This window comes from Vespula pensylvanica, chromosome 2, assembly GCF_014466175.1.
Source record: "Vespula pensylvanica isolate Volc-1 chromosome 2, ASM1446617v1, whole genome shotgun sequence".
Lineage (NCBI taxonomy): Eukaryota > Metazoa > Arthropoda > Insecta > Hymenoptera > Vespidae > Vespula > Vespula pensylvanica.
This window is the reverse complement of record NC_057686.1, coordinates 17,226,533-17,248,087: the sequence shown is the minus strand read 5'-3', so window position 1 is coordinate 17,248,087 and position 21,555 is coordinate 17,226,533. Positions and strand designations below refer to the sequence as shown.

At 28.0% G+C, this 21,555-nt stretch overlaps 5 protein-coding genes across 7 annotated transcripts; 2 read left to right on the top strand and 3 right to left on the bottom strand.

The window, feature by feature from the left end:
- Positions 1 to 108: 108 nt before the first annotated feature.
- On the top strand, positions 109 to 1,847 carry LOC122627374 (DNA repair protein complementing XP-A cells homolog). Its single transcript, XM_043808463.1, has 5 exons — positions 109 to 334; positions 690 to 801; positions 915 to 1,039; positions 1,117 to 1,393; positions 1,488 to 1,847. The coding sequence occupies exons 1-5, from the start codon at positions 177 to 179 to the stop codon at positions 1,647 to 1,649; spliced, it is 834 nt and encodes a 277-aa protein (XP_043664398.1). The 5' UTR covers positions 109 to 176; the 3' UTR covers positions 1,650 to 1,847.
- A 499-nt stretch (positions 1,848 to 2,346) lies between these two features.
- On the bottom strand, positions 2,347 to 15,120 carry LOC122637486 (3-hydroxy-3-methylglutaryl-coenzyme A reductase). Of its 3 annotated transcripts, none has more exons than XM_043829638.1 (9): positions 14,972 to 15,120; positions 6,695 to 6,914; positions 6,470 to 6,581; positions 6,111 to 6,195; positions 5,608 to 5,905; positions 5,376 to 5,527; positions 4,014 to 4,548; positions 2,687 to 3,927; positions 2,347 to 2,621 (listed from the first exon to the last, which is right to left on the bottom strand). In XM_043829638.1, the coding sequence occupies exons 2-9, from the start codon at positions 6,875 to 6,877 to the stop codon at positions 2,510 to 2,512; spliced, it is 2,718 nt and encodes a 905-aa protein (XP_043685573.1). In that variant the 5' UTR covers positions 6,878 to 6,914; positions 14,972 to 15,120; the 3' UTR covers positions 2,347 to 2,509. The 3 variants fall into 3 exon arrangements, with proteins under 3 accessions (XP_043685573.1, XP_043685574.1, XP_043685572.1); XM_043829639.1 differs by lacking the exon at positions 14,972 to 15,120 and adding an exon at positions 9,431 to 10,324; XM_043829637.1 differs by lacking the exon at positions 14,972 to 15,120 and adding an exon at positions 7,804 to 7,879.
- Positions 15,121 to 15,487: 367 nt separating this feature from the next.
- Positions 15,488 to 16,395, top strand: LOC122637489 (U6 snRNA-associated Sm-like protein LSm2). Its single transcript, XM_043829643.1, has 4 exons — positions 15,488 to 15,682; positions 15,760 to 15,827; positions 15,896 to 15,986; positions 16,097 to 16,395. Exons 1-4 carry the CDS (start codon positions 15,680 to 15,682, stop codon positions 16,220 to 16,222), a joined length of 288 nt encoding a protein of 95 aa, XP_043685578.1. The 5' UTR covers positions 15,488 to 15,679; the 3' UTR covers positions 16,223 to 16,395.
- A 154-nt stretch (positions 16,396 to 16,549) lies between these two features.
- Positions 16,550 to 17,896, bottom strand: LOC122637488 (carbonyl reductase [NADPH] 1-like). Its single transcript, XM_043829642.1, has 4 exons — positions 17,754 to 17,896; positions 17,415 to 17,675; positions 17,073 to 17,311; positions 16,550 to 16,945 (listed from the first exon to the last, which is right to left on the bottom strand). Exons 1-4 carry the CDS (start codon positions 17,769 to 17,771, stop codon positions 16,642 to 16,644), a joined length of 822 nt encoding a protein of 273 aa, XP_043685577.1. The 5' UTR covers positions 17,772 to 17,896; the 3' UTR covers positions 16,550 to 16,641.
- A 214-nt stretch (positions 17,897 to 18,110) lies between these two features.
- LOC122637487 (ribonucleases P/MRP protein subunit POP1) lies at positions 18,111 to 20,960 on the bottom strand. Its single transcript, XM_043829640.1, has 3 exons — positions 20,664 to 20,960; positions 19,260 to 20,594; positions 18,111 to 19,184 (listed from the first exon to the last, which is right to left on the bottom strand). The coding sequence occupies exons 1-3, from the start codon at positions 20,785 to 20,787 to the stop codon at positions 18,121 to 18,123; spliced, it is 2,523 nt and encodes an 840-aa protein (XP_043685575.1). The 5' UTR covers positions 20,788 to 20,960; the 3' UTR covers positions 18,111 to 18,120.
- Positions 20,961 to 21,555: the final 595 nt, after the last annotated feature.

Here is a 21,555-nt window from a genome sequence, read left to right as displayed (position 1 = left end):
TTTGTCCAAATATAATCTATTCTAGGGTATTATTTTACCAAGAGAGTTTTGACTCTCAAGAAAACGATTTTGGCGCGTTCTATGTAATTCGTGCAGTATTTAATGTCTGATCGTTGAAACGGTTACATATATATTTAGAAACTTGGTTATTTTTGAAGAATTTTTAATGTAGTAAAATGTCGACTGAAATAATAAATAATAAAAGTAATTCTATTATAAATGAAGATGTATCATCCCAAATGAAAGAAGAACTTAAGGAAAGAGCTGAAAGAAACAGACAAAAGGCATTGTTGTTAAAAAATTCGAAACTTGTAGCTCATCCATATGCAAAAGGGTATGTTTAATAATTAATATTAAGTTAATTAATCTTTTCAATTAACGTTCTATTTAAATTTTCATTAATGTTTTTTCTTTATTTACATTACCTTTGTTTATTACTTATGACCGTTATTTTATTAGTTTGATTGTCCTTGAAAAGTAAAAACAATGTCATCTAAAAGTAGAGTAATAAAAGTTAAAAAAAAAAAAACGTTAACATATATTAATATATATATAAAGTAAATTAATCTTTTCAGTTAATATTTCATATGAATTTAGATTAATGTTTCTTTTTTTTTTCATATTAATTTTTTTTTATTAAGTGTATTTATTATATAAGTACTTATTTACAATATTTTGTCCTTGTAAAGTGAGAATGATGAGTCATCCAAAGGTAGAGCAATAAAGCTTCAAGGAAAACGTGTTGTTGATAGTGGTGGTGGATTTCTTATAGAAGAAAATGATGAATTAGAACAACAAATGGTAAATAATTTATAAGTTAATAATAATCTACAAATTTGTATTTTGTTCAAGATCTTGTATTTGTTACAATTAGTCATATTTAAAAATATATTGAAAATATTTGTTCTTATTAGGTGAAAATCGTAACGGAACCCGCACCCTTCATCAGTTTATTACCTCGTTGTAATGATTGTAATAAAGAATTTAAAGATTCTTATCTTCTTCAGACTTTTGATCTAGAAGTATGTGACGCATGCAGGTATGTAATATATTCAATATTGAAATAAAAAATTATTATAATTTTTTTTTTTTTTTTTTTTTTTTTTTTTTAAATAGAGATAGCAAGGACAAACATTCTCTAATTACCAAATCAGAAGCTAAACAAGAATATTTATTAAGAGATTACGATTTCGATAAAAGAGAGCCAGCATTAAAGTATATTGTTAGAAAAAATCCTCATAATCCACGTTGGGGTGAAATGAAATTATATTTACATTTACAAATAGAACAAAGAGCATTAGAGGTTTGGGGCTCAGAAGAGAAATTGTTAGAAGAAAAAGAAAAGCGTGATTTGAAGAGAGAAGAAACCAAAATAAAACATTTTAATAAAAAGGTAACTCTATTGTAATAACAAGACTTTTTGCAAATTTATTTTAGTTCAAGTGAAATATAAATAGTAATATTATATCAATGTTTATTTAATGTAGATTAAAAGACTGAGAATGCAAGTAAGAAGCTCTCTCTACAATAAAACGACAAAGGCCGATCACGTTCATGAATTTGGAGAGGAAACTTATAATGAGACTGATGATACATATTCCCATACATGTTTATCATGTGGATATGATGAAACATATGAAAAAATGTAATGTATTTCTTCTAGATATTACTTTTATTTTTATTATTAGGCTATCGTACTATTATTTATATTACATTAAAAAATATGGTAAAGGAACCGAAAATAACTTGGTATTAAAGACATTTTCACAAAAAACTAGTTCTAGTATCATTTGTTCTGAAATGAGGAAATTATAAATATAAATAAATAAAATCACAGAACATTATTATATTTATATAGTTATGTAGATTTTTACATTTTTTATTTTGCACATAATTATTAACATACTATACATAATATACATAATAATTAGATCGTTTTTTTGTTAATACAATAACACAGTATTTAAATACAATAAATTTCTTTAATAAGTATAATTATATTTGACCTATCACACAGTGCAGTCTTTATTTGATAAAATTAAATCGAAGTATTATTTACTTAAAAATATTGCACTATCTCCGATATAAGAGTTTTTACATATAAATTATTTATGTCTATATTTTAATTATAATCAAAAAGAATAAAATATGAATTTTTCATATACATTTGTACATGTGAATTTATGAATATGATGTAATTATTACTTCATATTCATAAATTTCACAGATTATTATAAAAATGTAGACATAAAATAAAACTATATTAAACAACAGAAAATAATTATACTTTAAGTAAACATTTTATATTATTATGTACATTAGCGTATTTGCTTTTATTTTTAGGCTTAATTTTCTCTAAAAAAATGTTGAAATTCTATTGTCATGTTTATCTTTTATAGGAAGAAATATCTATATTTTAATATTGTTGGGAGACAAAAAATGATGTACTTACAGTATCTTTTTTTTCGTAATCACATTAGAAGGTATATCATAAATATTAAGACTTATACTAATATTCTGAACACTGTTTTGGCGAAGGTAGTGATATACTTGGTACTGATAATTGCTCTTCTTTAGTACTTTGCACAATGCTCATTGGGTTGCTTACTGTTGTTGATGATCTGAAATCGAAATTATTTATTAATTATCGTATGGCAAATATTATCAAGAAATTTAAATAGCATACCTATTATGCCTAAGATGACTTTTGACTAAATGTCCAGCTGTTAGAGCAGCCATTAGAGATAACTCTCCAGCAAGTACGGTAGCACAAACTATCCTTGCAAGTCTGCTGGCATTTTCACCAGGTTGTTCTATATTTGCTCCTTTTACACCTAACATAGCTAGACATGCACTTTGTGCTGGAAGTCCTGTCCCTCCACCTACAGTGCCTATTTCAATACTTGGCATTGTACAAGAGACATATAAATCTGTACCATCTGGTCCCCATGGTTCCATCAATGTCATGCAATTGCTACTAGTTACATTTTGTGCAGGATCTTGTCCAGTAGCTATAAAAATGGCAGTCACTATATTCGCTGCATGAGCATTGAATCCTCCTATGCTACCAGCTACTGCTGATCCTATCAGATTTTTGCTTATATTGACATCGACTAATGCATGAACAGATGTCTTTAGTACACTTGTCACTATTTCTGATGGCACCACTGCTTCACAAACTACACTTTTACCTCTACCTTCAATCCAATTTACAGCAGCTGATTTTTTGTCTGTACAGAAATTACCACTGAGAGATAAAACTTCCATGTCAGGGAAATATGATTGTACTGTCTGTAAAGATTTTTCTGTTCCCTTGGAAAGCATATTCATTCCCATAGCATCGCCAGTTTTGGCTACGAAGCGAATAAATAAATGTCTTCCTGCATTTCGTACATGGATTTTGATTAATCTGGCAAATCTGCTTGTTTGATCAAAACTAACTTTCATCTTTTGAAAGTTTTCTTGAGTTTGCATCCATGACATAGCTTCGCTAGCTCTAACGATGTTTGGAAATCGAACGACCGGTCCTCTTGTCATACCATCTGCCAATAAACGGCTTGTCACTCCGCCTTTTAATAATGCTCTACTGCCACGATTAGTAGATGCTACTAAACAACCTTCGGTCGTAGCCATAGGAACGTGAAAATATTCTCCATCGATTAATAAAGGTCCAGCAATGCCAACAGGAACTGGTACATAACCAATAACATTTTCACAACAGGATCCTAGTACTTTTGAGTAGTCATAATTTTTATATGGTATTTCTAATAAATCATCAGTAAAATTTCCAGTAGTGCCTAATAAGAGTCGTCTGATGCAGACACTTCTTTCCATATCTCCTACAGCTTTTTCTAATTGATATGCAGGTATATATTTATTTTGTACTAAATTAATGATTTCTGTATCTGTTAGTGCGTTTGTTCCAAGCTACGAAGAAATAAAGAATAAAGAATATCGTTTTACAATAATATTTATTAAGTATTGATGAAATATTAAAAATACTTTTTACTTACCTCAGATTGATAAATTTCAATACACTCCTCTAAATTTCTTGGTTCAATAGGTCGGTGTGAAGAATCTTTGTTACTTGATCTATCCGTAGAACTCACTTTTTCATCAGTTTGTATTTCTTTATCAACAAGTTCTATGTTACGCTCGTTTATTACTTCTATCCAATCACTATTTATTTCAGACAATGGAAAGATTGGTCGTTGAATAGTTCCTTCAAATCTTCGTCTTAATGAAACATCCATCTTTTCTGTAGTAATAATTTCTGATTCAATTACGTTCTCTGTATTATCTTCTTCGAACCTCAATTGTTTTGTTATATCTCCTTTATCTTCAAAGAAAATGAATTTAATGGCTAATGCCAGGAGTAAAATCAGTATAACTATATTTTCTGCACTAACTGATAGCCAATTCATTAAGTATTCTTTAATTTCTGAATGTTTATCAGTTTCGTTATATGCATTTACTACAATATGTGAATTGGTTGGAATTGCACCTTCTACTGTATGTTCACTTGCACTACTTTTAAATGGCCAACGGCTGCAACCAAAGTATGATGAAATATAAAATATAAATATAACAATGAAAGATATAGATATTTACATTTAAATACTACATTAGTCTATTCAATTACAACTACAAATTGAATATCCACAGTGAGATACTTTATTTAAATATAGGATGTTCTTCCATCAACGTTTTTTCTTAAACTGAAGTAGACTTAAAAACGATAGTAACGTAACAAAAGATACTAGAACTATGTGATATTTATTTTTAGACTCTCATTTCACTCTGTATAGAATGCCAATACATTTCTTATGTAATATTTAAACTCACTATGGATTGACATTGTATTTACATATATTATTTATCGATATGACTTTTATATGAGGCTATTTTTACGATTTTTTCTTTTTTTAAAAAAGAAGGGAATCATAAGATATACGGCGTATTTTTGTATTGAAATCTGTAAATATTTATAAGACTAACTGTAAAAGAAATACTTGTATATAGACTACGGGTTTATATAAAAAATTATTTATATTGGATTGCAAAATCCCACGAAATATGTAGAAATGTTTGAAATATACCATATTTCCCAATGACGTTAAACCATTCATTGAATATGAACTAGATGTATACCTATGTCAGTGTCACAATGTGAACCTGACCCGTTAAATTTAAGAATAAATACTGCTACACAATTGCAAACGTAAAAATGTGTGTAGCAAAGGTCAAAGATGGCCGCGATAACTTTTCTCTTCCTTAGAATTTTATAGAGAGCTTACTGTGTTATTCTGTGAGAGATCGTGATGTATGAAAGATAGATTATTTTTAAGTTAGAAAAAAAGTTATTGTTAAAATACCTGTTTGCATGAACCACGAATAAACCAGCAATCATAATTAGTTTAACACGTTCTACTACGGGATTTGGTTTTTGTTCTTCTTCGTTTAAAGAATACATCATAAAAATTTTATCTGCACTTAATGGACCCATACTGTGATTTCCTCGAGAGAGCTGCAAATATAAAATGTTAAATGTGTACTTAACATAAATATAATGGGGAAGAGTTTTTTTTTATTGAAACAAATAGTTACCTCGAGAATGAGTGATAAGCACGCGGGATAAAATGTCAAGAATACAACGTAGTTTACAATTGCACCAAGACACGCAAAACTGCAGAGCGTTTCCAATCGTTTAAAGCCTGATAAAGAGCCTATTCCAATGAGAAGTGTTTCGACTAGAGTATCCAATGTTATAGTTGGACCCAAAAGAGACATCCCACGAGCTATATTAGCACGTACTTCTTCTTGACTTCTAGAACTTAAAGCGAACTGTGCTAATATAGCAGCTTTCGAAAGATCAATCAAAAGTAAGAAGAAGAACAGTGCATCCCTGTAAATAAACATTTTTTTACATAAATAACTAAATCGACCATCTTAACTGGAATATTTTCTTATTTCCATCATTACGAAATATTTGATATATAAAATATATGAGATATAAAAACTTGAGAATTAATATGTTAAAACAAGATAAAAAAAGAAAACGAATCCAATATTATAATAATATATTTGACTTTACGATATAAGTAACTTACTTTAGATCGAAGATGCTACGACCAAAATTTACGACGCTGGATGTAAATACTATACTTGAAAAAACTATGAATAAGCCAGCAATACCTGCACATAAAAAAAAAATCGATAATATCTACATTTATTTATTTGAACGAGATATTATATTTCTATAGAATTAAAAGAAAGGTTATTGTAGTTATTAATATGTATGATTATAAGAAAAAGAAATATGCATCGATAAATAATATCATTGGAGTTATATTAATATCATTATCATGGAATAATTGTCATTGGAAATTTTTAAAATAATTTATTTTCTTATCATAAAACCCATAAAATATCAATAGAGATAAAGCTATAAATAAAGTTATTAGCTTACCTAATATATATTTTGAACCAAGTTTCTGAAGATTTCGGAATTGATGATATGTAAAAAGAATTGCAAGACATCGTATTATAGTCATTACTATAATTTCCACAGCGCTCAAATCCTAATCGATTTAAAACACATTTTGTTTAAAAAAGAAAAAAGATATGTATATATATATATATATATATTTAAACATATATACAGCTGTTGATTTCTGCAATACTATTAACTTACGTCAGGATTACATCGACCATGCCGACAATTTACTGTCACAGGTAGAACATCAGCATCATGAGTTTGTCCATTTCCAGTATCCATGTTCAACATACACGCTGTTAGGGTCAATGTTGTTACGATTACCTCTAACGGATGACTAGCACAAAATCTGCCATGTATTTCAAAGAGTTTCGCCAACATTTTGCCCAATTTTTTACTTTTCTTGCAATATCCAAATCTATAAGATACATTTTCAAAATTAACATTAAACATTCGAAAGCATTTTACTAAGAAAAAAGAAAAATTACGTTTATTCGTATATCGAGGAAAAAAAATTGTTTAAAGTAACAAAATAAAGAGGATACAACGTAAAAACAAGTATAATAATTAGGAAATAAAAATGAAAGATCAAAAATTAAGATTGATTTTGTAATTACGAATCAACCTTTAAAACAAAATTAAAATTGATATTATACTTTTTTACATCATGTAACATCGTATTTACGAACCGACTATATTATTTTATGTGAATAGTATAAAGAAAGAATAATAAACGAAAGAAAATTTTTTAATCATACGGAATAAATTAACACAAAAGAGGGTCCTCTAAATACACGTCCTTTTTATCCTCTGAATTATTTTGCATGCAAAAAAAGAAAATTAGATTATACAAGTTTTTTAAGGGAGTATTTCTCTTATATAATTTGCTTAACAAGATACGGAGAAAAAAGAAAAAACAAATGTTTACGTATGAATGCAAATTAAATAACATATTTAACTTTTTTATATTATAATTCGACAATTAATATAAAGCAAATACTTAAATGGATAATTTAACAAATTATTTATCCTTAATGAATGTATTATCAACAGCTTATCGTAATATGCCAAATGATGATAAATATTTTGTAAGTATTTTCTTTAAAATTTTTTATGAAAAAACAAAAGGAAAAAATATGATAAAAATATCAAAAAATAAACAACAAAAATAGTATCGAACTATAATTTTAACATTCATTATTTTCTCACGTATTACTTAAGGGGGAAAAAAAAAAAGATCTGCCAAGGTCGGTGACTTTCGAAGAGTTAACTCTTAAGAATTTCCACATACATGATTGATCGCTAACCTTTTTCTCATGTTCAATGATGAATGATGTTCATATAACATTGGTTTCGTTCTTTATAAGTAACTATTTCTTTTTTTCAATCAATATAAAGATAAAAAAAGAAAAAAGATCTTAAAGATAAAAAAAGAAAAAAAAAAGAAAGCAATAAAAATTCGAATAAGGTTTCGTACGATTTTTTTATTACTTTTTTTTTTCTTCGTTATTTATCTTTTCATGTTACTTTGTGTGATATGTTTAATTACGTTCACATGCATATTAAACAAAAAAAAAACCACGCCTAGAAAAAGACCGCACCTTAAAAAGAAAAAAAAAAAAAAAAAGGAAAATAAGAAAAAATAAAAAGAGAAATTTAATATTTTAATTCTCAAAAACGCATAATTCAACTAAAGTAATAACATTAAAAAAGAAAATTACACCGCATCTGCTGTAACTGCGTTAAACCGCAAAACCTCATGCATCTTTTATACGTATACAAATTATCTTCGAAAGTTTATATTACATACATTTCCGTCTCCAAAGTGTAGGTAGTTATTATAACAAAAAAATAATAATACATTTTTGCAAACACTTTCTTTGACATTCACCTTTTACACAAATGCAAATGCTGCTGCAATGCCGGCGCTTGAATGTCGAATCACTCTCTCTTTCTCTCTCTCGTTTGCTCTCACATTCTAACTCTATCTTTTTTTTTTTTTCATACACACTTTTCCACCTAACATTTCTCCTTCGAACGTTCACGAGCAAGTCAAGAGAGAGTGAGACGGTTTCTTAGCTGAGGCAATTTTTTGAACTTGAACGAATCATAGAAGCATAATAAAAACAGACTTTCGATCGCGCGTTCCGCTTTTACGCGTGGCCTCGCGAATAAACGATGTTTATTTTTATTATCCTTCTGTTGTAAACAGGTCAGATAAGATAATAATTATTTTCCATTATTCATATGTGGTTCAAGAAGAAAAACCCCTCCCAAAAGAAATATGGGAGAAAAAAAATGCTATGATGAGATACATGTACAGAGTGTCTTGGAAATCATGATACAAGCAGCCGGGTGATGATTTACACGCAGAAATAATTCGAGAAAGAAAACAAAAAAAAAAAAAAGAAGAAAAGAAAAGTAGAAAAAAGAAAAAGGAATATTTTTTTTTCGTTTAAAATTTCGTTTTCGAAAAAAATGACTTTGAAAATCCATCGGTAATAATTAATAATGTTTGATGATAACGGTTATAATGTTTGATCGTGTTGCTTCCTATTTTTTTTAATATTCACTTTCTTTCTGGATAGAATAATGAGGAATAAATAAAAAAATGCGGATATTACAAAAATAAGATAATAGTAATGATATAATCCAGTTTATTCTTTTCGGAAAAGAAATGTTAAATGAAAAAAATATTACCCTTTCTCCTCGACTTATTTTTCCATCGTCCAATGACTTATATCATAACTTCGGAGATATTCTCTATACATATACATACATACATATATGATATTTCAAAGAATAGAAAATGCTAAGAAATAATAGTTCGAAAACTTTGATTGAATTCTCTCCGATTTATATATATATATATATATATATATATATATATATATATATATATGTATACATACATATATATGTTTTAAGACACACCTTTTCAAAGAACGAACTGTTTCGTAGAAGCTCAAAGTTGGTGCGTGATGCACGTGTATGGTACGAAATATGTATGTGTATGTGTATACATATATATTTCTTTCGTTCTCTCTTTTTCTGTAAGGTAGACGTACGTCACACTATCGTAACAGTTTCAACCACTTTACTACTGGCAAAGATGAGACAAGAACGTCCACCTCTCGAGAAAATCAACAGACACCTCGATCTTTTTATCTTCTCTTTTTCTCTCCCTCTTCTTTTTTCTTTTTTTAACTTCAACAAGATATTTAAAAAAAATGAGGATAACTTTCTCTTTCTCTCTTTTTCTATCTTTTTTCGAATTAAAAATAAAAGAAATTAACAGTGATTTTCTATAAAATTCCGTTAAACGACGAATAGTGAAGAGCGCGTAAGAACTCGCATGTTGGACCTCTCATAGACTCCTCGTCGAATTCTTACTTTCGTCGAAAGCAACACGTAGGGATGCGATCTCGAGGGGAAAGAAGAGAGTAAGAGGTAGGACTGACAAACGCAATCGGGTAGAAAGTAGCAAGGTGAAACCGTAAGACGACACTGTGCTCGAAGAACCGAAACTCTTTTTTGAGTGAGCGTGAATCCATACGAAACGCGGTCGCAAACACGACAAACTAAAAGACACGACACGAAATAGTAAGACGACGATAACGACGAGGGACAACGGACAACGCGTACACTCGAGCCAACGAACACAAATGACGAAATTACACTGTCCATCGAGGCCTCCTTCATCGATTCTCTTTTCTCATTCTCCCCACCATTTAATACAAAAACCAAACCTAACGTTCGATTTTCAGAACTATAGTTGAAAGTTTCCAGTATTTATTTACATTTTGTACAATGAAATTCATACGAAAATTAAATCGTCTATATCTGTTCTATTTCTGACTTATTAAGTTTAAATTATATTTACATATTACTTGTATTAATGTAATTATATATATTTAATAATATGTACTAAATATAACTATTAGAGGACGAAAGAAAACAATAAGTAAAAGATTAATGTTCACAAAATAAATAAAAAAATTAATTAATAGGGATTAATGTTTATCGAACAAATGTAATTTTTAATTTCAAATTTATTTTTATCTTTTCTTGCTTAATTTAAATGTACTTAACTGTATTTCTATATATTACTATCTAATCTTGAATTTCAAACACATTCTTATCTAGTTCTTAGGAACGTTATTAATATAGGAAAATTATCGACAAAAAGCAATGAACCGAAATAAACAAAAAAGAAAAAGAAACTATCCATCTTGTCGATAACAAGATTAGATACTTCTTTTTATTACGAATTAATTTGCACAAATGCATAAATTTAATTATAAATTTTAAGCACAAATTATCAACAACAATACGTTTTTAGAGATAGTATTATCTCAGTTTCCCATTTTGTTTGTTAATATTGTAAATAATACTATAGTTAGTACTATAATTGTATGAAGAAAAAATATTTTATTTATATTTTTATATTTTAATTATGAAACGTGCATAAAACTTCCTAATTGATAATAAATACAATCGATAAGTACGATACAATACTATTTCGTTAAAACCAATAGCGAGAATGAAACTTACGCAACTAACAGGACGCTTTTACGATTAAGAAAGAAAGGAAGAAAAAAAAAAACAGAACCGGTAGTTTACTCTAAAGATTTTTTTTGTTTGCTAATGATCAAAAAGAAAAAGAAAAAAAAAAAGAAAAAGAAAATATATATGTGAAGGCCATCGTATAATACCCTTTCTCCGTGTTTATTCTTTGCGAAACTTATTGTTTGAATCATAATTAATGCTTCAAACGTTAAACTTAAAAAAATTTAATTGCGTCTTATTTAATTTTGTCAAAAAATATTTCGTAACAAATAGAAAAACAAATATTTTTCTCTACGATATAATATAATATATCGTCTGTGTGTCTTAGAAACAACGTCCGAAAGTTTTCTCCCGCTTTCCCTCTCTTAAATCAAGTTCACGGTCTAAAACGGATTAGAAACGAACGTACTATTTTCCAAACACAGAGTATTTCAAAATAACTTCTCCGTTCTCTCCAGGCTATCCTTTCGAGGAAACCAAAATAAGAGCTTTGTCGTCGTTCTAAGATATTCTATATTCATCCGAAATGTTTATCTCAAACGCTTACGTACGTGGTTTCCGTGCTTTTGTATAGAAAGCAACGATGGATGGAAAGAGAAACGGTGAAAGAGAAGAAAAGAATGATGAAAGTAACAAAGTCTATAATCAAAGATTACGTAATCATGAAAATATTAGAACTTTACTGCGGAATAAACGAAAATTTATCTTTGGAAAAAACCATATGATCGAAGAAAACATTTTTAAACATACAAAATAAATTATACGTTAACCTTATCTATAATCCCTTTTTTTCCTGTATACAAGAAAAAAAAAATATAATATGGAAGTTATAATAGTATCGTAAATATTAGTATAATTAAATACTTTAATTATTTATTATTATTATTATTTTTTTTTTTCAAAACTTTGTAGCCTAATTTTTTTTCAGATTGTAAAATTACAAGCTAGACTTATACAAATATATTGCTAAGCTTATTACAATTTGAAAAAAATAATTTAGTCTAAAAAATCTCGAAAAAAGATAATTGATCTTTAAATCTACTTAGGAATCATTTGGATGACTTTGTGTGTGTGTGTGTGTGTGTGTGTAAATGTGTGACTTTAAACTTATATGATGTTATAGAGGATTAATGAATAATTCAACATTTTCTTAATAATAATTATATGTACGAACGTGAATAAAATTCATGAAATAAAACGTGAAATAAAACTTCTGTCTTATCTATCAACGAACGAATGATCTTATTAAACTTTCAAACGAATTTTAAGAACAGATTTAATTATTTTTTTTCTCTCTTTGGGAATTTCTCAACTCGTAATACAAAGTAATGTTTACATGATATAACTCGTGATACAAAATCATTGTTTACTACATCTTTATCTTTTAACACTAAGGAAGTAAATTTATCTCACTTATCTCTTTTGGGAAAATATATATATCTTAGGGGAAAATTGTAACTGTATTATAAGTATTATTTACAGAAATATAACCGAATTATATTTTCAACTTTAGATAGCTCAAAATAAGAATCTTACTAAGAATGTTACTAATAGAACCAGTTGAAGTAGACTTACGAAAGAATATCTTATAAATATGCCTTTCTCCTAATTTCAAAATACAACATTATTACGAAAGAAACGATATCCAAAATCGATGAATCACATCGTTAACGTTGACAGCTTACAAGAGAATTTTCTTAATAATTATATATTGAATGTAATTATATTTAAATCTTTTAAACAAATTAAAAATGACGAAAGAGACGAAAGAAAAATCAATATAGACAGAAGACGTTGGAAAGGGAGAACAAAATACGTGACTAACGTAGAGAAACGAATGGACGTTAGAACGTTTGAAAAGAGACTTCCAAAATATCTATAAGTTCGAACGAGATTGACGGATATGATAATATTTAAATAGAATCTTTTCTTATTTCTTTCTATTCTTTTTTTCTTCTTTATTTTTTTTTCTTTCTTTTTTTTTTTTTTTTTATTTTGGGTACACCTTTATCGAAGTAAGCTGACTTTTCCCGGAACTATTTGAAATACAAGGAAGGCTAGTCGTCTGCCATCTGCATCTTTATCATTCTAATCGTTATTATAATAGTTTATTCTTTCTCAATCGAATCGTTATTCAACGTTACATTGCGTGATTGTAATTTCAAGTTACGTTAAATAATTCGTTGGTAAAAGAAAGCAGCTGTGAAGTATGTATGACAAATATACGAATCAATTTCTCTCTGTTCGATATATTTTCGAGACATATATCAAAAGAAAATAATTTAAAAAAAATTTTAACTGAATAAATAAATAAATAAATTTGGAAATTAGCATCCCTATAGATCTTCCACTTTCTTTCGGCTATCCATCGTGAATTTAAATCGTTATGTTTTTTATATCAGCACAGACTTGGAATTTTTATTCGAACGAAGGCATCATTGCAATCTCATTAAGATCCATTACTCATTACTATAAACTCGTTTGCATTTTCGGCCAAACCTTAAGGAAATTTCTTTGTAAAGAATCAATTTAAAGTCAAAGCGCGCGCAAAAAGACGTGTGACGTTATATATGTAGAGAGTTTTTACCGTAGTTGCTCTCAACAAACGTGCACGCCATACATTAAATCTTTGAACGATATTATAAATGCATTCGTAGAAATAACACAAATAGACAAACGAATCATACGAATTATTTTTCCCAAAGTAGATCAACAACTGTATATGATTCACGAAATCGTTCAACCGAAAAAGATAATACACAAACTCTGTTGCAATTAATAAATATACTTACTAAGATTCTTCGATATACATATGAAGTGACGTCGTCGAAAAATTACGAAAGAAGCACATCAAATAGGTTCTTTGGCAAGACTACTTTGACCAATTTTATTAAGACTACTGAATTGACCAATTTTATTAACTTCCTTTTATATTCATAGTTCTAACCTAGCAAAGCTTTTATCAGTTAATATTTGTTAAATTTATTTACATTATTTAAAATATTCAGTTTATCATTACAATTGAAATTTACATTATCTTTTTTAAAAAAAAGTTACGTCATATGATAATTATTGTTATATAATAATTGTCTATATTATACATACAGTTTGCTAATTAGTTTCTTTATATCATTTATTTATTGTTCAACTATAATCTAGTTTCCTATAGTATATCTTTTGTTATTTATTATATCATATATATTCTATATATGTTTACCGGTACAAAAGGATAAATACTTTTTGATATCACTTTTTATATTATCAAAACAATAATGATAAAACTTCTACTAATTATTTTAATAATCAACGACATTATTCATTTTCTACGATTACTCCTTTACGTTATATCTAAAGTACTATTGGTTTTAATTTATTAAATTATTTTGACTGAAATAGTTAATAAAAAAAAAAATAAATCAATATTAGTATTGGATGATGATAAATGAATATTAGTATGATATATATATATATATATATCACAAATATTAGGTATAATATTATCTAAAAAAAATTTATATTTATCACAAGTATGGGATATAATATTAGACAAGAAAATAGTTGATGTGTGATGCAATTTTTACACGTTGCTTACGCAATTATAAGAAAATTTTTAATCATTTAAAAATTTATATCATCATTCTGGGAAAGATAATATCCATTCTATGAAAACAATATATCAAAATTACATGCAGAAATATCTTTATGTAGAAAATAAATTATCAATATTTCAGTCATATACACGATGATACTTTGATAACTTTATAATCTTAAAGAAAACAAAACATTTAAACGATAATCAAATCGTTGTCACGATTCATTCTGTGACGGAAGTATAAAACACGATAAAAAATATTTCTGCATAATATATATAGTATTAAAAAAATTGTAATATCCAGTAACTCTTACCGCTTTCTATCGACGTATATCACTCAGTCAATCAAAGTAATATCGTCAAATAAATATCGGCAAAACTACTTCTTTATATTTTTTTCTCTAGGTAACCATTTTATGCCTCCAACACGAAGACGCCAAGTCCAAACGTTGGAACTCGTAAAAATTGAATAATAGTTTCATGTAGCACCTCTAGCGATTGTATCATGAACTAATATTTTACTACGCCTTCCCAATTGTTCAAGAAAATATTTCAAATTTTAACTTTATCATCGTTATAGGATATTCATTTAATATATGCCTTATATATAATTCACAAGATGCTTATTTTATAAATTATAACCAATGTAATTGATTTATTTCTTTTTAATAAAATATAAAAATATTATATTGAATAAATTAGAAAAAAGAATGTGAACTTTAAATTATTGTATGCACATCTTACCATATGTCGATGTGGATGATTAAAAGAGCTCTATCTGCACAGGTTAACTGTAAACTAATTTAAGAAAGTTAGCGCGCGTTTTCTGTAAAGTTTGGCGGCCCTGATGAGAGTGCAAACGAATATTATACCGGCATCATTAATCTAACCTCATCTCGAGACGTCATGACGATGACTTCGTTCTAGCGTATTGATTTTTTGTTCTAAACAACGATAAATAGAATTAAAACGAAAAAAAAAATCAAATTCTATATATTTGACGTTGTTTATTGCATATAAAAATGGTAAGCTCAAACTTGTTTATAAATATTTGGAAACACGTAAAAAAAATATTACATATAAAACAATATATATTTTTTAGTTGTTCTACTCATTTTTCAAATCCTTAATTGGAAAAGATGTAGTTGTGGAATTAAAAAATGATCTCAGGTAATGTTTATTCCAATTTTTTTTGTCAACTAACAACAACAGTATATAATGTAGATATACATTTACAGCATCTGCGGTACTTTGCATTCTGTAGATCAATATCTTAATATAAAATTAACCGATATAAGTGTAACAGATCCAGATAAATATCCTCATATGGTAAGTAATATTAATTAATAATATTTCATTTTAATTGTTTTTAAATGATTATATTTATTTTTTTAATGATTACATTAATTGTAGCAATTACATTTCATTTATCATTTCAGCTATCAGTAAAGAATTGCTTTATTCGTGGATCAGTAGTACGATACGTACAACTTCCTGGCGATGAAGTTGATACACAGCTTTTGCAAGATGCTGCTCGTAAAGAAGCAGCAGTTCAAACAAGATGACATGTTTTTTTGTTGAAATATATTATTATTTCATTCGATTCATTTTATACAAACTATATCAAAGACATCAATTAATTTAAAAATATAAACACATGGTTATTGCATATATTTCTCTCCATATATTGTCTTTATATGTACAAAAGCAGGTATTAAAGAGATATTTAAAAATGTTATTTTTGCAAGTATAAATTTATTTAAACAAGTATGCATTTACTATCTAAACATTGTAAACATCATTCTTTATCTTTTTTACAATGTAGAAACAATGATTTATTTTAGAAAAAAATATAAGCAATATAAGCATGTATTATATATTGTAACAATGCATAAAGTTTATGTGCATTTTATTGTTTATATATAACTCTATTTTCTTACATTAGAATGACAATGCAATTGTGCAGTATTACGTGTTAATTAATCTATTTCCAATCTGATAGAGTTTTGTCATACCAGATATATTTTCCCTTTATTTCCGTATCATTTGGTAGCAATGCACAATAAATCGGGGCTACTGCACCTTGATCAGGTGTAAGAGGTCCTTTATGACTGGTCATATCGGTATCCACATAACCAGGATGTACGGCATTTACCGCTATATCTTCTCGTGGATCGTTATTAAATTTAGCTTGATGTATTACAGCTAAAGCAGAAACACCTACTTTACTAACCGCATAAGCAGAATTAGACCAACCATTTTGTGAATGAGTATTCTTTTTTGCCTCTCTAAAAGATATATTAATTCAACAATTATATATATACGTACATACATAAAATTATATTTTAATAATGCTTTCTCACATATACACATACACACATCATAAAAAAATAAGATCAACCATTCTTAACTTACTCAACAAATTCACGCATAAGGTTATCCAATTCCTCTTCCGTTAGATTTGGGTTAGATAGTTTTTGTTTTATTGATTCACCAGGAATATTTATTAAACGACCAGCACTACTGGACAAATGTACAACGCGACTATGTGGTTTAAGTAATGGATAAAGTTTCTCACATATTTTTCTCAAACTGAAGTAATTTACCTTCAGAGTTTCTTCTGCTTGATATTCAAAAGGATCAGTTGCATCTGTCTATGTTATATATATATATATATATCAAAGTTTATTATAAAATTTTGTTTCAAAAAGAAAAAAATATAAGAAAGGAAGTAGCTCAAAAGAAAATTACTTTTACCTTGAAAGCAATTGCTGCATTATTTATCAATATATCAAATCCATTATGTGTTTTTTGTAAGTAATCGCGAAAAGTATTAATACTGTTCTCATCAGTAATGTCAAGTTGATGAAATTTTGCTTTCAATCCTTCTCCTTCTAATTCTTTGACAGCATTTAAGCCACGCTGAGTATCACGGGCAGTGAGATAAACAATCCCATCGAATTGTTTACAAAGTCCTTTGACAATGGCTAAACCAATGCCTTTGTTTCCTCCGGTCACCTAAACATGTAAATACGTATTACAGAAAATAATTTAGAAAAAACATAAAATGTATTATTTTTGAATTTTTATACGTACTACAGCGATACGTTCCATATTGAATCTAAATCGATTATGAGGTGCAATTTATCGAAGCATAAATATGGCGTCGTAATCTTTAGTTAGATAAAATGCATTTGATAATGATATTTTTAAATTGCTTAGATTAGAGTACCTTTACGATAAAAAGAAAGGAAAATTATTAAGTACTTTATTTACACGAATACAATATTGTTTACACTGATATAATTTTTAATTTTATTGAATTGTAAGGATGACTTGTTGATTCGCACAATGACGCAATATTCAAATTTTTTTAAAGGATAATACAATGACAATGTATTTTATATAAAAACAAATCTTTATTGCGTTAAAAATATTCAAATAAATTTCATTTAATAATTAATTAATTAAATAATATTTCTAAACGAGCTATCCTATAATGTCTTGTCCGATGATTCCTAATAAGAACAATATTAGTCTTTCTGGCAATCATTGCAATCACCGATTGTATTGTAACATAACCTATTCCAATACCTTTAGCTTTAGTAAAAGAAAAATTTCCTAGTGTTATATATCCCATTACTTCTCTGTTACATGAATTTCGTACTTTTGTACACTTTGGCAAATAAAGTTTTGACATTTTTTGAAAATGTTTTGATATAGCTTTACGGCTTTTATTTAATAAGTTTCGCCTTAAATTTTTTATTTTAATGTTGTAATTTATATTGCATGTATTTTCTTCGAATGCATCACTTATTTTCTTCTCTAATGCTTTTTTATGACGTACTCTTTGTCCTCTATATCGTTTTAACAACGACAAATGATTTTTTCGTAACATTTTCCGTACACTTTCATGTGGATCTTTATTTACTTTTTCTAGTGGTCCTGACCAACTTTTATTATATTTAAGTTCTCTTAAATCTTCTTTTCTTGGCACACATATTATACCAAACATTTTTGGATTGCCCTTATTTACAACAGATATTCTAACACGTATTAAACAATTTTTAGATTTTAATGCATCATCTAAAGCAATCTTAGAAGCAGGAATTTTACGTTTATTTTTCCTTTTCTTTGATTCAAAGGAAGAAAGATTTGCTTGTAATTGTGTCAATATAGTTCGATCCCTTAAAACATAAAAATCTTCGTTCCCTGACCATTCCTTCATTAAAATATGCCATTCACAGAAGAAAGGACTAGAAATACCCAGTTTTATAAAATTAACTCGTCTGTTAGATGGATATTGAAAATATCTTTCTATACACTTTGCTTTTGTACTAAGAGCTTCCCTTTTATAAGTAGGTGTATCGGGTTCATTAAAATCTGGTGAATTTGTAATAGCAGTTTCAAATACTATTGATCTTGATTCCCTCAGCGCTCCGACCCTTGTACAACGATATATAAAACCAAGCCAGAATGCCATTGCCCATCCTGATGGTATAATGATATCAATACCAGAAGCTAAACCTATTAATAAAAATTCAAAGTCATAAAAATTCAAATATTATTAAATATTATATTTTTTATGAAACTTGCACAAACCTGTATTACAATTTCCAGGTTTTTGAATAACAAGTATAGGAATTTTTGCAATTACATCTTCTTTGAAATGACTATCATTGCCTACACCAGGAACTAGATTGCTGCTTCTTAATTTGTTGATTATGCTAGTAGATAGATATGATTTACTAATTTTCTCACGCATATTTTTATCCCATATTGGACTATCATTTGAATGAGCCGATGGCATAGGTATTATTTCAGAATATGTAACTTGTTTCTGTGGTTTTGTTCTTTTTTCAGGTAAATAAAATCGTGGATCTAAAACAGTGAATCCAAAGACCATATTTCGTGGTAATTGATGAGGAGAATCTAATGATTGCAATGCTTGCCACAGTTTCTCTTGGATTTCGAAAGTTTTGAAATTCTCTTGATTGCTGTAATAATCTTCATACCATGTATTAGCAATGATAGAAGGATCTTTTTTATCTTCTGTAACATCTTCACAATCCATTTTTGATTCATTGATTGTTGATAAATTTTGTTTAATATTGGGTAATTTAAATGCATTTGTTAACACATTTAGTGTCAACGGACCACAGAGTCTAAATCTATTTAAAGTACCTTTTAATAAATTCATTTGACAATTGCTGTCATTGATATAAGAAATTTGTAACTGATTCAACGATGTTGATTCTCCGTTTTCAGTATGACAGAAATTAAACTTAAAACTGGATCTGATATCAATCAAAATATCATCATAAAATGCTGGATGAACCCAAATCCAGATAGTTCTTTGATCAGAGTAATCAGGTTTCCATAGAAAATGCACATTCCCTATAGGAGACATTGGATAACTATCTTTTTTGAAAAACATTAAAGTACCTTCTCTTGTACCATTAATGTATATTTTTGCACCAAATGTTAAGTCAGTTGGATTGCAATGCGATTTCAAAGTTTCTTTTAAAATATTTTCTGGTCCAATTATTTCAATACAAGCATAATAAGAAAGATCTTGTATCAAACAATGTTTTGTAATGGCACGGTAATTTGCTTTAAAGCATTTATCATTCGCAAAATCAGCGATTCTATATCCCCATTGTTCGACCATATGAAATCGTTTTGCATGCCAAATATGAGTTTCCAGCCAAGCTTTTTTTCGTTGTCTTCGATTGTACTCTAGAAGTAAATTGGATGGACGTCTGCGATATTTACGCGAAGGCCGTTTACTTTTTGGTGGTAAACCAGACTTGATCATTTGATTTAAATGTGCTTCCCGTAATCTTCTTGGCAATCTTTTGACATTATGTGACATAACTCGTCTACGCATATGTATGGGAAGCTTTTGAAAAACCAGTTTTGTTTGTTGGGGATTTTCTATAAAAAGAAAAGAATATTTACATATATAAAATAATATTATCAAAATCAATAAAATAATCACTTTACCTATGGCGTGAGTCATTGCTGCAATTTCGCCTGCTCTTGCAGCAGCTAATTTCAGAATAGAAACATCATACGGTAATGATTGTGTTCCACCCAAAAGTACATCAAATTGTTCTTTATTCTCCATGTTGATAAAATTATAACCAAAAGAAATTTCTACTTAAATATTTGTTAAGAATAATTTTTCCAATTATATAAATTTTAAATCTTTCGAAAATAATTTCTTTTGAATTTTATAATTTAACCTCTTTTATAAAGTACAATAAAATGACGCCAGTGACAGTAGCACGTGGATAAATGCGCAATTTCGTTACTTTCTAGTCCGCAATTGCGCATTACCTACAGCGCCACAATCTTTTCGGCGTAGAACTACAAATCAATATGGAGTATGTAAATTAGTATGTCCGAATTTTAAAATTGATTTATTATTGTAAAGAAAAATATTACAAGAGAAAGCTATTTATAGATTCGCTCGTAATGAATGATTAATCGTTATGTAATATTTCAAGAATATTACATACATATTATATATTATAACGTACAATAAAATATAATATTAGAATTTTAAAAAGAAGAACGTAGAACGCGGTCAGTGTTATTGAAAAAAATGATAGAAAATGGAGTGCTGTGGCCGTTACACCAATCAATTATATCTTATAATAGATCTATTTTATGAAACATTAAATGAAAAGTTTATTACTTATAAAGCTGTCGATAGTTCGTAGTTTGTTTGGTCGTTGTTTAATATTACAACGAACGGTGATGTGTGCTACATCATTTACTGTCATTCATGTAATTTCACGGAACAATATGAAAATATTACTTGTCATAGAATTTCTCTCGTTACAGACGTGCTATATTTAAATTGGTAGGAAGAAACTGTATGTCGTAGAAT